At 39.8% G+C, this 13,461-nt stretch overlaps 1 protein-coding gene across 2 annotated transcripts in view; it reads left to right on the top strand.

The window, feature by feature from the left end:
* The window catches only part of PLXNB1 (plexin B1), a 337,984-nt gene that overhangs the window by 228,781 nt on the left and 95,742 nt on the right, over window positions 1–13,461 (top strand). For both annotated transcript variants that reach the window (XM_053720873.1, XM_053720874.1), the window contains exon 3: window positions 9,152–10,289. In XM_053720873.1, the coding sequence (XP_053576848.1) occupies window positions 9,153–10,289 (1,137 nt within the window). In that variant the 5' untranslated portion in view covers window position 9,152. The remainder of the gene's footprint in view (window positions 1–9,151; window positions 10,290–13,461) is intronic.

The following is a 13,461-nucleotide window of genomic DNA, read 5'->3' as shown; positions in this document are numbered from 1 at the left end:
TTTTAGCAAACCGTTAGTCGATTAAGTACAGTAGCTGTAAATGGAATTAACTTGCAGAATCTGTGACCAACAATTGCTAAATACATTTATCAGCCCATTAAGGAAATGTAAGCACAAGCGCTAGTGTTATCTGTCTGCGCTACATGGTCCATGAATGAATGATGGTATAGACCTTACGCATTACAAATCTCCGAATAATAACAAGCCTAATGGTGTGTGCTAAGTGACCATGGTGGCTTCAGAAAGGCCTAAACATTATCTGCTCTTTTATCATTTTTTTAGAACAGGCTCATTGGCCAAGTTCCTAAAAGTGCACAGAATGTGAGGGTAGCCAGTATTTTACTGAGTAAATGTCAGCAGATGGGCTCAGCTCCATTAGCTGGTTGGATACTGAGAGGCAGATATAGAATTGGTGCCCATTTTCAGTGCATTTAGCAACATTCTGCACAGAAGGGATTAGAATCAGACGACTGAATTAAAGTGACAGTGTGCTGTAAAATTGGTTTCCTCTTTATCTGTTTACAATTGTTTGTTATATAAGTATAAAAGTGTATAGTAATTTGCTCATTTAAGTTTATTTTTGCATTCAATATAATTGTCTCCGTTAACTAAAACCATAACCCAATAAAATTGGCTGTGCTTGCAAGGAGAGAATATCTCATTAGTTTATCTCTCTTTGTTTATACAATATCCTCAGACTAATACAGTTCAATGAAAAATAAAGATTTTCATATCTTTCTGCCCCACCCTCTCCTGGGAGTATAATGCAGGGGTTAACAAATCTGTTTAAAGTTAAAGGGACACTGAACTCAATTTTTTTTCTTTTGTGATTCAGATAGAGCATGCGATTTTAAGGAACTTTCTAATTTACTCCTATTATCACATTTCCTTAATTCTCTTGGTATCTTTATATGAAAAGCAAGAATGTAAGTTTAGATGCTGACCGATTTTTGGTTAACAACCTGGACTGTTCTTGCTGATTGGTGGATAAATTCAACCACCAATAAACAAGCGCTGTCCAGTGTTTAGAACCAAAGATTGTCTGGCTCCTTAGCTTAGATGCCTTCTTTTTAAAATAAAGATAGCAAGAGAGCGAAGAAAAATTGATAATAGGAGTAAATTAGAAAGTTGCTTAAAATTGTACGCTCTATGTGAATCATGAAAGACAAATACAAAAGAAAAAAATTGGGTTTAGTGTCCCTTTAAGGAACCAGTAAGAATATTTAGGAGCCAAACAGTGTTATTTGTATATAGATTTATGGAGAATAACTCAAAAAAGTTAGAAGCTGAGGGGTAAAATTAGATAAGCTTCCATAAGCTTGACAAGAAAAAAATTGTTTAGTGCATGCGCAACCTTAAAAAAAAGTCTGTAACACATTTTGGAATGTTAGATGCTCCTTTAGCTAATCCCAGCAAGTATTATAGCAGTGAGTGAGATAGCCATATAACTTATGTCTTGCTCACTAATTACACCAGCATTACAATAAGGGAGGAGGACCAGGGGTGAGATCTCCAAAATATTGTCTCTTAATGTCTGAGATTCAAAACATTCTCTAGTTAGAAATAAAGAGCACATGATAAACAAAAACAAAAATTTATTTATCTCAGTGTATTAATTGGACTTCTTGTTAACCTTAGCTACTGTGTCCATATTACCTGTCAACCATTGAGAACTAATACAGCTGTATGAGGTGCACTTGTCAGTCAATGAGCACTAATACAGCAGTATGAGGTGTGGCTGTCAGTCTGTGAGCACTAATACAGCTGTATGAGATGTGTCTGTCAGTCATTGAGCACCAATACAGCTGTATGAGATGAGCCTGTCAGTCAGTGAGTGCTAATATAGCTGTATGAGATGTGCCTGTCAGCCATTGAGCACTAATACAGCTGTATGGGGTGTGTCTGTCTGTCTGTGAGCAGTAATACAGTTGTATGAGGTGTGCCTGTCAGTCAATGAGAACTAATACAGCAGTATGAGGTGTGCTTGTCAGCCAATGAGCACTAATATAGCAGTATGAGGTGTGCCTGTCAGTTTGTGAGCAGTAAAAGAGTTGTATGAGGTGTGCCTGTCAGCCTGTGAGCAGTAATACAGCAGTATGCGGTGTGCATGTCAGTCAGTGTGCACTAATACAGCTGTATGAGGTGTGCCAGTCAACCTGTGAGCAGTAATACAGCTGTATGAGGTGTGCCAGTCAGCCTGTGAGCAGTAATACAGCTCTATGAGCTGTGCCGTCAGCCAGTGATCACTAATACAGCTGCATGAGATGTGCCTGTCAGCCTGTGAGCAGTAATACAGCTGTATGAGGTGTGCCTGTCAGTCAGTGATCACTAATACAGCTGTATGAGATGTGTCTGTCAGTCAGTGATCACTAATACAGCTGTATGAGATGTGCCTATCAGCCCGTGATCACTTATACAGCTGTATGAGATGTGCCTGTCAGCCTGTGAGCAGTAATGCAGCGGTATAAGGTGTGCCTGTCAGTCAGTGTGCGCTAATACAGCTGTATGAGATGTGCCTGTCAGCCTGTGAGCAGTAATACAGCGGCATAAGGTGTGCCTGTCAGTCAGTGTGCGCTAATACAGCTGTATGAGATGTGCCTGTCAGCCTGTGAGCAGTAATACAGCGGCATAAGGTGTGCCTGTCAGTCAGTGTGCGCTAATACAGCTGTATGAGATGTGCCTGTCAGCCTGTGAGCAGTAATGCAGCGGTATAAGGTGTGTCTGTCAGTCAGTGTGCGCTAATAAAGCTGTATGAGGTGTGCCTGTCAGCCTGGGAGCAGTAATACAGTTGTATGAGGTATGCCTGTCAGCCTGGGAGCAGTAATACAGTTGTATGAGGTGTGCCTGTCAGCCTGGGAGCAGTAAAACAGTTGTATGATGTGTGCCTGTCAGCCAGTGAGCAGTAATGCAGCTGTATGAGGTGTGCCTGTCAGCCAGTGAGTGCTAATACAGCTGTATGAGGTGTGCCTGTCAGCCAGTGAGCAGTAATACAGCTGTATGAGGTGTCCCTGACAGCCAGTGGGCAGTAATACAGCTGTATGAGCTGTGCCTGTCAGCCAGTGAGCACTAATACAGCTGTATGAGGTGTGCCTGTCAGCCAGTGAGCAGTAATGCAACTGTATGAGGTGTGCCTGTCAGCCAGTGAGCAGTAATGCAACTGTATGAGGTGTGCCTGTCAGCCAGTGAGCAGTAATTCAACTGTATGAGGTGTGCCTGTCAGCCAGTGAGCAGTAATGCAACTGTATGAGGTGTGCCTGTCAGCCAGTGAGCAGTAATGCAACTGTATGAGGTGTGCCTGTCAGCCAGTGAGCGCTAATACAGCTGTATGAGGTGTGTCTGTCAGCCAGTGAGCAGTAATGCAACTGTATGAGGTGTGCCTGTCAGCCAGTGAGTGCTAATACAGCTGTATGAGGTGTGCCTATCAGCCAGTGAGCAGTAATGCAGCTGTATGAGGTGTGCCTGTCAGCCATTGAGCAGTAATGCAATTGTATGAGGTGTGCCTGTCAGCCAGTGAGCGCTAATACAGCTGTATGAAGTGTGGCTGTCAGCCAGTGAGCAGTAATGCAGCTGTATGAGGTGTGCCTGTCAGCCAGTGAGCAGTAATGCAACTGTATGAGGTGTGCCTGTCAGCCAGTGAGCAGTAATGCAATTGTATGAGGTGTGCCTGTCAGGCAGTGAGCGCTAATACAGCTGTATGAGGTGTGCCTGTCAGCCAGTGAGCGCTAATACAGCTGTATGAGGTGTGCCTGTCAGCCAGTGAGCGCTAATACAGCTGTATGAGGTGTGCCTGTCAGCCAGTGAGCGCTAATACAGCTGTATGAGGTGTGCCTGTCAGCCAGTGAGCGCTAATACAGCTGTATGAGGTGTGCCTGTCAGCCAGTGAGCGCTAATACAGCTGTATGAGGTGTGCCTTTCAGCCAATGAACAGTCATCTATAAGGTCTGTTAGGTTGCTGTTATAAACTATATAAATTGGTTGAAACATAAAACATCTCCCTAGACTTGAATGGGGATAGGTTGTAACCACCAGTTGACACAGTTTGCAAAAGCAATGGAGAATGGTCCTTAGTGAACAATATTTTGCTATTTGTACCTAATAAGACTAAATTTATAAAACAATTAACAGTTAAGTGAAAAACCTACTTGGTGCTTCTGGTAATTTTGTTGTTTGTATTAAAGGGACAGTAAAGTCATAATTAGACATTCATGATTTAGACAGAACATATCATTTTAAACACCTTTCCAATTTACTTCTATTATTTAATTTGCTTCATTTCTTTTTATCCTTTGCTAAAAGATTTATCTAGGAAAGCTCAGGAGCAGCAAATAACCTAGGTTCTAGCTGCTGATTGGTTGCTGCATATATATATATACACATTGTCATTGGCTTACCCATGTGTTCAGTTAGAAACCAGTAGTGCATTGCTGCTCTTTCAACACATGATACCAAGAGAATGAAGAAAATTTGATTATAGAAGTAAACTGGAAAGTTGTTTAATATTGTATGTTCTACCTAAATCATGAAAGATTTAAATAATGTCCCTTTAATTTTCTGCTGTCTGATTTCTGTTCTTTTTGACTGAATTAGTTTAACTCTGTATGAACAATGAAGAGGTTTCGCATACAATTTTTAGAGGCATTGGTACAGACAGTGTTATAAGTTAGGGCTACTTTGGTGACATTTACAGAGTGAGACTTTAGCCTGTGAGCAGTAGACTAGACAACATTTGCAGCACAGGAACAATCTGATCGGCATGGGGAGGATTGTCCCAAAATCTAATATTCTTAAGAAAACACATGATCTGTTTTGTTATACTAGCGATTGTGTGGAGGTTTTTGTTGCGTCACTTTCTTTCACATTCTTGGTGACTCCCCTGTGCCATTGCGTATCCCAAGAGTTAACTCCAGATTCCAGTTTATTTGGCTGAGTCTGTAGCTTGAGAGTTGTTACAGGATTAGCAAGTTCCTCTCCCTATTTAGCAGCCGGTTTCTGCTTACCAGACAGTATTTTTTCGCTTTAAGGGTCACTACCATTTATAATCACACAGACACAATCAATAGGGCGCTTGTTAATAATAAAGTCAGACTCAATATTCTTGTTGTTTTTTCCTTTCACTGTTGGCCTCTGAAAATTTTTGTTCATTCTCTGTCTTTCTGAACAGTATGACCCACACCAATGTGCTTCAGTAAACTTCACTGACCAGAATCTCAATGGTCACATATTTATGACTAGTGCTAAAGCAGGAATATTCTTAACTTTATTATCTGTCTTCATTTTTACAACATTAATATCATAAGCAACAATATGGCTTCCGTAATGTCATGGACACAGAGTTTGTCTTTAATTGCTGCCTTTGATATTACACTGCAAGAATCACCCTGATCTCCCATTTCAGTGACAGATAATTAGTGGCATTGTGGCAGTTACTATTAAGGCTAAAGGGAGGGTTATTGTTAAGGTTAGTCTTATAGTTAGATTTAGGGCCAGAACTAGGCTTAGGTTTATGCTTAGGGTGAGGGCTAGAGTTAGGGTTAGGTTTATGGTTAGGGTTACAGAGTTAATATTATGGTTAAAGATAATTTTGAGATAAGAGTTAGAAAAAATGTTTTGTTTTTGGTTAGGATTTTAGCTAAGATTATGGATAGCGTTGTGGTTAGGGCTACGGTTAAGGTTTGGTAAGGGTTAAGATCATAGTTAGAACCTTGTTTATGGTTAATGTTAGCATTAGTGTATTGTTTTTGGTTATGATTTGGACTAGTAATATCGCTAAGGTTGTGATTAGGTCTAGGATTAAATTTTGGTTGGGTTTAAGATTATGGTTAGGGCTTTGTTTGCAGTTAGCGTTAGGACTAGCGTTTCGTTTTTGGTTAGGCTTTGGGCTAGGGTTATGGCTAAAGTTGATGTTAGGTCTAGGGTTAAAGTTAGGAATAGAATTAAGATTATGGTTAGGAAGTTGTTTGTGCTGAGGGCTGGTGTTTTGTTTTTTATTAGAATTTGGGTTAGTGTTATGGCTAAGGTTGAGGTTTAGGGCTAGGGTTAAAGTTAAAGGGACAGTTCACCCAAAACTTTTCTCCCCTTTAAATTGTTCCCAATGATTCATTTTACCTGCTGGAGTGTTTTAAATTGTTTACAAGTAGCTCCTTTACCCCTGTTTTGGCATTTAAAATAGCGGATTTAGCCTGTGGTATCCCAACCTATACTGAAAGTTTCTATACTGGAGTATATTCTATTAAATAGCCTAAGTAAACACAGCCAGCAGAAGAGATTACACTCTCAGGGGGGGGCATGATAGTTAAGTAATAAAATTATAATTTTCCATTGTTCTCTCTAAGTATTGAGCTTTGGTTTTCTAGACAAATATAAGATAAGGAAGCATGTCTGTGTACATGAAAGTGATAACATAATGATCTGATATTACCTGAAGCTCAAGCCATTGTAATAGGCTGTGGTTTAAAAGCACAAAACCAGCTACTTCATATACACAAATAAACCTGAAAATGCTATTTCTCATACATTTTATTCTCTGCAGCTGGTATAACAAGTCTTTGAAAATACATTCTATAAAACAATTTTACAGTGTACTGTCCCTTTAAGGATAGCCAGCCTGTGGTTTGTAGACTAGATTTTGGGGGTGGGGGGGGAGCGAGTTACTTGATGTCACTTGGTTTCACATACAATGCCAGCCAGAGCTGTTAGTAACATGGCGGAGAGATTAGGGGGTTGAGTGGCCGGAAGAGTGTGAGCATATATGTAGCCCTTCTATGCAACGCAGTAGGTCTCCCCACAAACATTAAGATGGCCAAAAGCCATTGGCTCCTAAATTTATGGACTGGCTCCTACATTTTGAACAAATTTACTAAGCCCTGGACTATAATGTGTACTACAGTTTACCAATCAGAGAAAAAGGTTACTACTAATCTGCTCAACATTAAATAAATGTAGAAGTCAAAGCTAAGGAGCGGGCATGTATCTTGTTATAGCAAACCTAACAGTCATATCTGTTTAAATATAGGATATATAACATAGTGACATAATAGATAAGGTTGAAAAAATACAGAAGTCCATCAAGTTCAACCTATACAAATCTAAAATACTTACAAAAGCTCCAGTTACGCTTAAATAACCCCACTAAAAGGTGACCCATTTAATACTAGCAATCATAGCCATGAATTTTGTTTATATACAGAAATGTATCCAGACTATTTTTAAATGTATCTCGGGTATTGGCATTCACTACCTCCTTTGGTAATGAGTTCCACAATTTTATTGCTCTTACAGTGAAAAAACGTTTCCGTTGCAGGAGATTAAATCTCCTTTCCTCCAACCTTAAATTGTGACCTCTAGGCAGAAACAATTTTCTTGGAATAAATAGAGCTTCCGCCATCTCTGTATATGGGCCTTGAATATATTTATATAAAGTAATCATGTCACCTCTCAAGCGCCTTTTTTCTAAAGAAAACAGACCCAGTTTGGCTAGCATCTCCTCATAGGTTAAATTCTCCAATCCCCTTATTAGCTTTGTGGCCCTTTTTTGAACTTTGTCTAGTTCTGCAATATATTTTTTTGCGATCTGTCCCTAGAATTGCACTCCATACTTAAGGTGAGGTCTTACCAGGGCTTTATATAGTGACAGAATAATGCTTTCCTCCCTTGAATCAATGCCTCTTTTAATACATGCTAGTATCTTATTAGCCTTTGAAGCCGCTGCCCTGCATTGTGCACCCAACTTTAGCTTGTTATCTATTACTACTCCCAAATCCCTTTCCTCTTCTGTTTGGCTAAGTCTTGTCCCATTTAAAAAATATGTTGCCTGCTTATTTTTACTTCCAAAATGTAGAACCTTGCATTTTCCCGTATTAAATCTCATTTTCCATTCACTTGCCCATACTTCTAATTTTTGTAGATCCCTTTGTAATTAAAGTTCATCCTGCTCTGACCTAATGACCTTACTTAACTTAGTATCATCTGCAAAAATAGAGATGTCGCTATTTACTTCCTTGCTCCAAGTCATTAATAAAAATATTTGTTGTCAGTTGTTGTTTTTTTATGTCATAGACTGTTGGACTTGTTGCAGTTCATATATACACCACTCCAGTTCTACTAAATTGTATTTTTCCATCTATTCTGGCTGGTTCCTACGTTGAACACAGTTTTATTTAAATTGATAATGAAATATCAATGATAATAAAATAACAAATTGACTCAATGACATAATGAAATTCCACGATATAATGTTTGAAAAATATTTTACTTTATACCACATTTTTTAATGTTTAATTTAAAAAAAGATATTTCAAAACTTGTGGTGGTGTGTTCATGTTTACCGGTAGAGCTGATGAAGTAAGCAATAAACACTTAGTTATTAATTATGCACACATATTATATTTTTGCAGTATCTGTTTAAAATGGTTTAGCTTTTGTAATAGTATCTTACAATAGAATTTAGTTGAGTACAATATTCATTTAACATTATATTTCTTTAGTATTTTTTATTCTGTAGTCAGATTCCTACTTAGTGAATGGCAATTGTGACACTGGTGATAAGAAAATGTTATTATATGGGGCAATTAATTCTTATCCTTAAAGGGACAGTGAAGTCCAAAAAAAACTTTCATGTTTCAAATAGGGTATGTAATTTTAAACAACTTTCCAATTTACTTTTATCACCAATTTTGCTTTGTTCTCTTAGAATTCTTAATTGAAAGCTAAACCTAGGAAGGCTCATATATAATGTATAAGTCCTTGAAGACCGCCTCTTATCACATGCTTTTTTATTTGCTTTTCACCACAGGGGAGAGCTAGTTCATGTAAACCATATAGATAACATTGTGATCACGCCCGTGCATTGTGGCAGACACAGAACTTATTGGCTAAAATGCAAGTCAATAGACAATAAATAAAAAGTCATGTGATCAGGGGGCAGCCCCTTTCACTGGGTGTCCAAGCCTAACCTTATCAACAGTGCTAAACTGGTTGCTTCTACGTACATTTTTAAAAGGTTTTATACTGGATTCTTATATCAGTATCTGTGCATATTCTTCCTTATAGTATTGTCTATTACATGCAGTTATATGAAACTCAGTATATACTGTCCCTTTAATGCATGATGCTCTTTGACATTGCTGATAACTTGTTCTTATCGTTTTTACAGAATGATCACCATGCCACCCGGAATGTTCCTGTTTGCTGCCTTCTGTTTCCTAGGCATACCAGTCTCTGGAATCTTACCATATGCAAGTTTTTCACAGAACAACACAAAATTCAACCATCTCACATTGGATGCCAACACAGGGACCCTTTACCTTGGAGCTACAAACTTCCTTTACCAATTGACTGAGGATCTAGTGTTGGAGACCAAAGCTGAGACTGGACCAGTTTTAGATAGTAAAGACTGCTTACCACCTGTATCCAAGGAAGACTGTCCTCATTCACAATACACAGATAACCATAACAAGCTCTTGTTGGTTGTTCCAAGCCAAGAAGAGCTCATTGTCTGTGGTAGTGTACACCAAGGTATCTGTGAGAAGAGGCATTTAGGGTCAGTTAAGAATGTTCTTTTTAGACCGGCAAGACCTGTAGACACCCAATATGTTGCTGCAAATGACCCAAATGTAACTACAGTTGGTTTGGTTGGTCTCTCTAAAGATGGAACACCTTTGTTGTTTGTGGGTCGGGGTTACACCAGTAAGGGGACGGGTGGCATCCCTCCAATTACCACTCGGAATTTGGAGGTGGGAGATACCAGGGAAATGGACTCACATTCTGTCTTTTCCTATGAAGACACAGCAAAATTAGCAGTGGTTGGGCGGCTTTCGGAGTATAACCACCATTTCATCACAGCTTTCACTCATCGGTCCAGTGTTTACTTCCTCTTCTATCGACGAGACCTCAAATCACTGTCCCGGGAGTACAAGACTTACATTTCTCGCATTTGTCCTGATGATTCACATTACTATTCCTATGTGGAGCTGCCTCTAAGTTGTGTAGGTAAAGAAAAGACCTATAACCTTCTTCAGGCAGCCTATGTTACCCAACCTGGAGACTTGTTAGCAAAAGGCCTGATACACACACAGGGGGATGTTCTGTTTGCAGCCTTCTCCCCATGGCAGCCCGCTTCTGGGAAAGTGAGTGAGGAATCGGCTTTGTGCTTATTCTCTATGGATCATATTGATCGCTCAATTAATCAGACAAGAGACACTTGTTATACCAAGGACGGAAAAGGAGACGATGGTAAAGAAGTGGCCTATATCGAGTATGATGTGAAATCACACTGTGTCCAGTTACCGTCGGTAAGTGAGATTACTTGTCGTGCCATATAACACAAGGTATTTCTCAGTGAGAACTAAATGACCTGCACTCCACTTAGAATTGCCATTTCTCAGTTTGGCATCTTTATGTTCTTCCATAACTATTATTATTTTTATCTTATTTATAATATGGTAACAGATTATACAGTATTGTGTAATACAATAGACCATAAATTACTGTACATATATTTATATTCAGTGCTAGATTAATCATCAGGCAATATAGGCAATCGCCTTGGGCAGGGTTTGACTAATCCTGGGAGCCAGAGATCCATAGCTCGTAGACATTTTATATGTATAATATATATACAGGTAGCCCTCAGTTTACGCCGGGGTTAGGTTCCAGAAGGAATGGTTGTAAATCGAAACCGTTGTAAATTGAAACCCAGTTTATAATGTAAGTCAATGGGAAGTGAGGGAGATAGGTTCCAGGCCCCTCTCAAAATTGTCATAAGTAACACCTAATACATTATTTTTAAAGCTTTGAAATGAAGACTTTAAATGCTAAACATCATTATAGACCTAATAAAATAATCACACAACACAGAATATATAATTAAACTAAGTTAAATGAACAAAAACATTTGCTAAACAGCATTATAAACCTAATAAAATAATCACACAGCACAGACTTTTTTTTGCAAACAGTTCTTTCTATGCATTCCAATCTGGACTGATTTATAGACAGGAAGATCTTGTTCCTTTGAAATCTGCTCGTTAGCTCAGGTCAGGTTAAACTGATTAATTTCAGCTTTGCTGCAAAACAAGCGGACAGCTCCACCTACTGGCTATTTTAATAAATGCACTGCTTTTCAACAGCAGTCACATGACTGGAAAAAAAAGGTTGTTATTCTGAAACGGTGTAAATTGAACCGTTGTAAAACAAGGGCCACCTGTATATATATATATATGTATGTATATTTACATACCAATGCGCTCCTGGCTCAAGCGGCTTATCAATATTCTTGTGGCTGCTAAGTTTGATATAAATTGGGATACAATGTTTAGTGAACTCCCTATCATCTTGCATTCTGTTCTACTGTCCTTCACAACCAATCACTAATTATCCTAAGGAATAGGCTCATCATAAGCAAATATCCGTTTGTAGGTTGCAGTGCTAAATGTACATGTTGGTGTTGACATCTATGGTTGCCAGATGTCCTTTACAGAACAGGGCGACCAGTTGGTTTTGTGGGAAATCATTATCAATAGTTGTGGTTGTAATCAGAGCCAAAGTGTTAAACAAATGCTTCAACAATTTGCATCTTCAAACAAAATTTACGAACATTTATGAACCTTGATTAAAATATATCAGAGAAGTAAGATTCATTTTCAAACTATATATTTTTAAGATGTTTTTTTATGTGCTTCTTGTGTTATCCCTTTTACCTTAAAGGGACATAAAGCAAAAGTGTACAGTTAAAAATAAAATAAAATCCAATTTACTTTGTTCTCTTGGTATTCTTTATTGAAAAGCAGGTAAGCAGGTTCAGGAGTGTCCACATCGCTGCCATATGTGTTCAAAAGCATTCTTTCCAAACTGCAGCCATATAGTTCTCAGGCACGTGCACACTACCTACCTAGGTATTCTCTTCAAAGAATATCATGACAGCAGCATAAATTTGATAATAGAAGATAGATAGACAGACAGAAAAACAGATAGATAGCTAGATAGGTAGAAATACAGATAGATAGATAGATAGATAGATAGATAGATAGATATTTATATTTCAAAAAGTGCATTCATTGCATAATGGTTTTTAGAGAGAGCAATAGGAATTAGTATTAGTATATATGAACAAACTGTTCATATACATGGTTGTAGGCTGACAGTGCACGTTATATTGATGACATCTAGGGTAGCTTTTTAGGGATAATTTTGAACTGAACCAATGAGAACAAATAAATCAATTGATTGAATTTAATTGAGGGCACAGCTGGTCAGTCAGGAGCCGGGCACAGCTGGTTAGTAAGTCAGGAAAAGGGCACAGCTGGTCAGTCAGCCAGGAGCAGGGCACAGTTGGTCAGTTAGGAGGAGGACACAGCTGGGCAGTCAGCCAGGAGTAGGGCACAGTTGGTGAGTAAGTGAGGAAGAGGGCACAGCTGGTCAGTCAGGAGGAGGACACAGCTGGTCAGTCAACTAGGAGCAGGGCACAGTTAGTCAGTAAGTGAGGAAGAGGACACAGCTGGTCAGTCAGGAGGAGGACACAGCTGGTCGGTCAGCCAGGAACAGGGCACAGTTGGTCAGTAAGTGAGGAAGAGGGCACAGCTAGTTTGTCAGTCAGGAGCAGGGCACAGCTGGTAGGTCAGTCAGGAGCAGGGCACAGCTGGTCAGTCAGTCAGGAGCAGTGCACAGCTGGTTAATCAGTCAGGAGCAGTGCACAGCTGGTTAATCAGTCAGGAGCAGGGCACAGCTGGTTGGTCAGTCAGGAGCAGGGCACAACTGGTCGGTCAGTCAGGAGCAGGGCACAGCTGGTTGGTCAGTAAGGAATAGGGCACAGCTGGTTGGTCAGTCAGGAGCAGGGTACAGCTGGTGGGTCAGTCAGGAGCAGGGCACAGCTGGTTGGTCAGTCAGGAGCAGGGCACAGCTGGTCGGTCAGTAAGGAATAGGGCACAGCTGGTTGGTCAGTCAGGAGCAGGGCACAGCTGGTCGGTCAGTCAGGAGCAGGGCACAGCTGGTCGGTCAGTCAGGAGCAGGGCACAGCTGGTCGGTCAGTCAGGAGCAGGGTACAGCTGGTTGGTCAGTCAGGAGCAGGGCACAGCTGGTCGGTCAGTCCGGAGCAGGGCACAGCTGGTCGGTCAGTCAGAAGCAGGGCACAGCTGGTCAGTCAGTCAGAAGTAGCAGTCACACAGCCCCAACAATTACTGACCATTTTATTACAGCTCCCAGGTAGGTGCTTACTTATGCGTTTAGCGCCCTTGCTAGGAATAAACACAGGTATTTAGCTCATTAATGGAAATGTTACATACTGTAATACATACAAAATACATTATTTAAAATCATTTAAAACTGTAACTTTGCAAAACTACCTTAAAACCCTGCTCAGTATGTTTATATTATCTCTCTTGATTGTTCAATTATGACCAGCTGTAAATGAGTATGTGCAGTGCTCTAAGCAATCACATAGCTGGTTTAAGCAATTTTCTGCAGTTT

This window comes from Bombina bombina, chromosome 7 (genome assembly GCF_027579735.1).
Source record: "Bombina bombina isolate aBomBom1 chromosome 7, aBomBom1.pri, whole genome shotgun sequence".
Taxonomy (NCBI): domain Eukaryota; kingdom Metazoa; phylum Chordata; class Amphibia; order Anura; family Bombinatoridae; genus Bombina; species Bombina bombina.
This window is presented reverse-complemented; position numbering and strand designations above follow the sequence as displayed.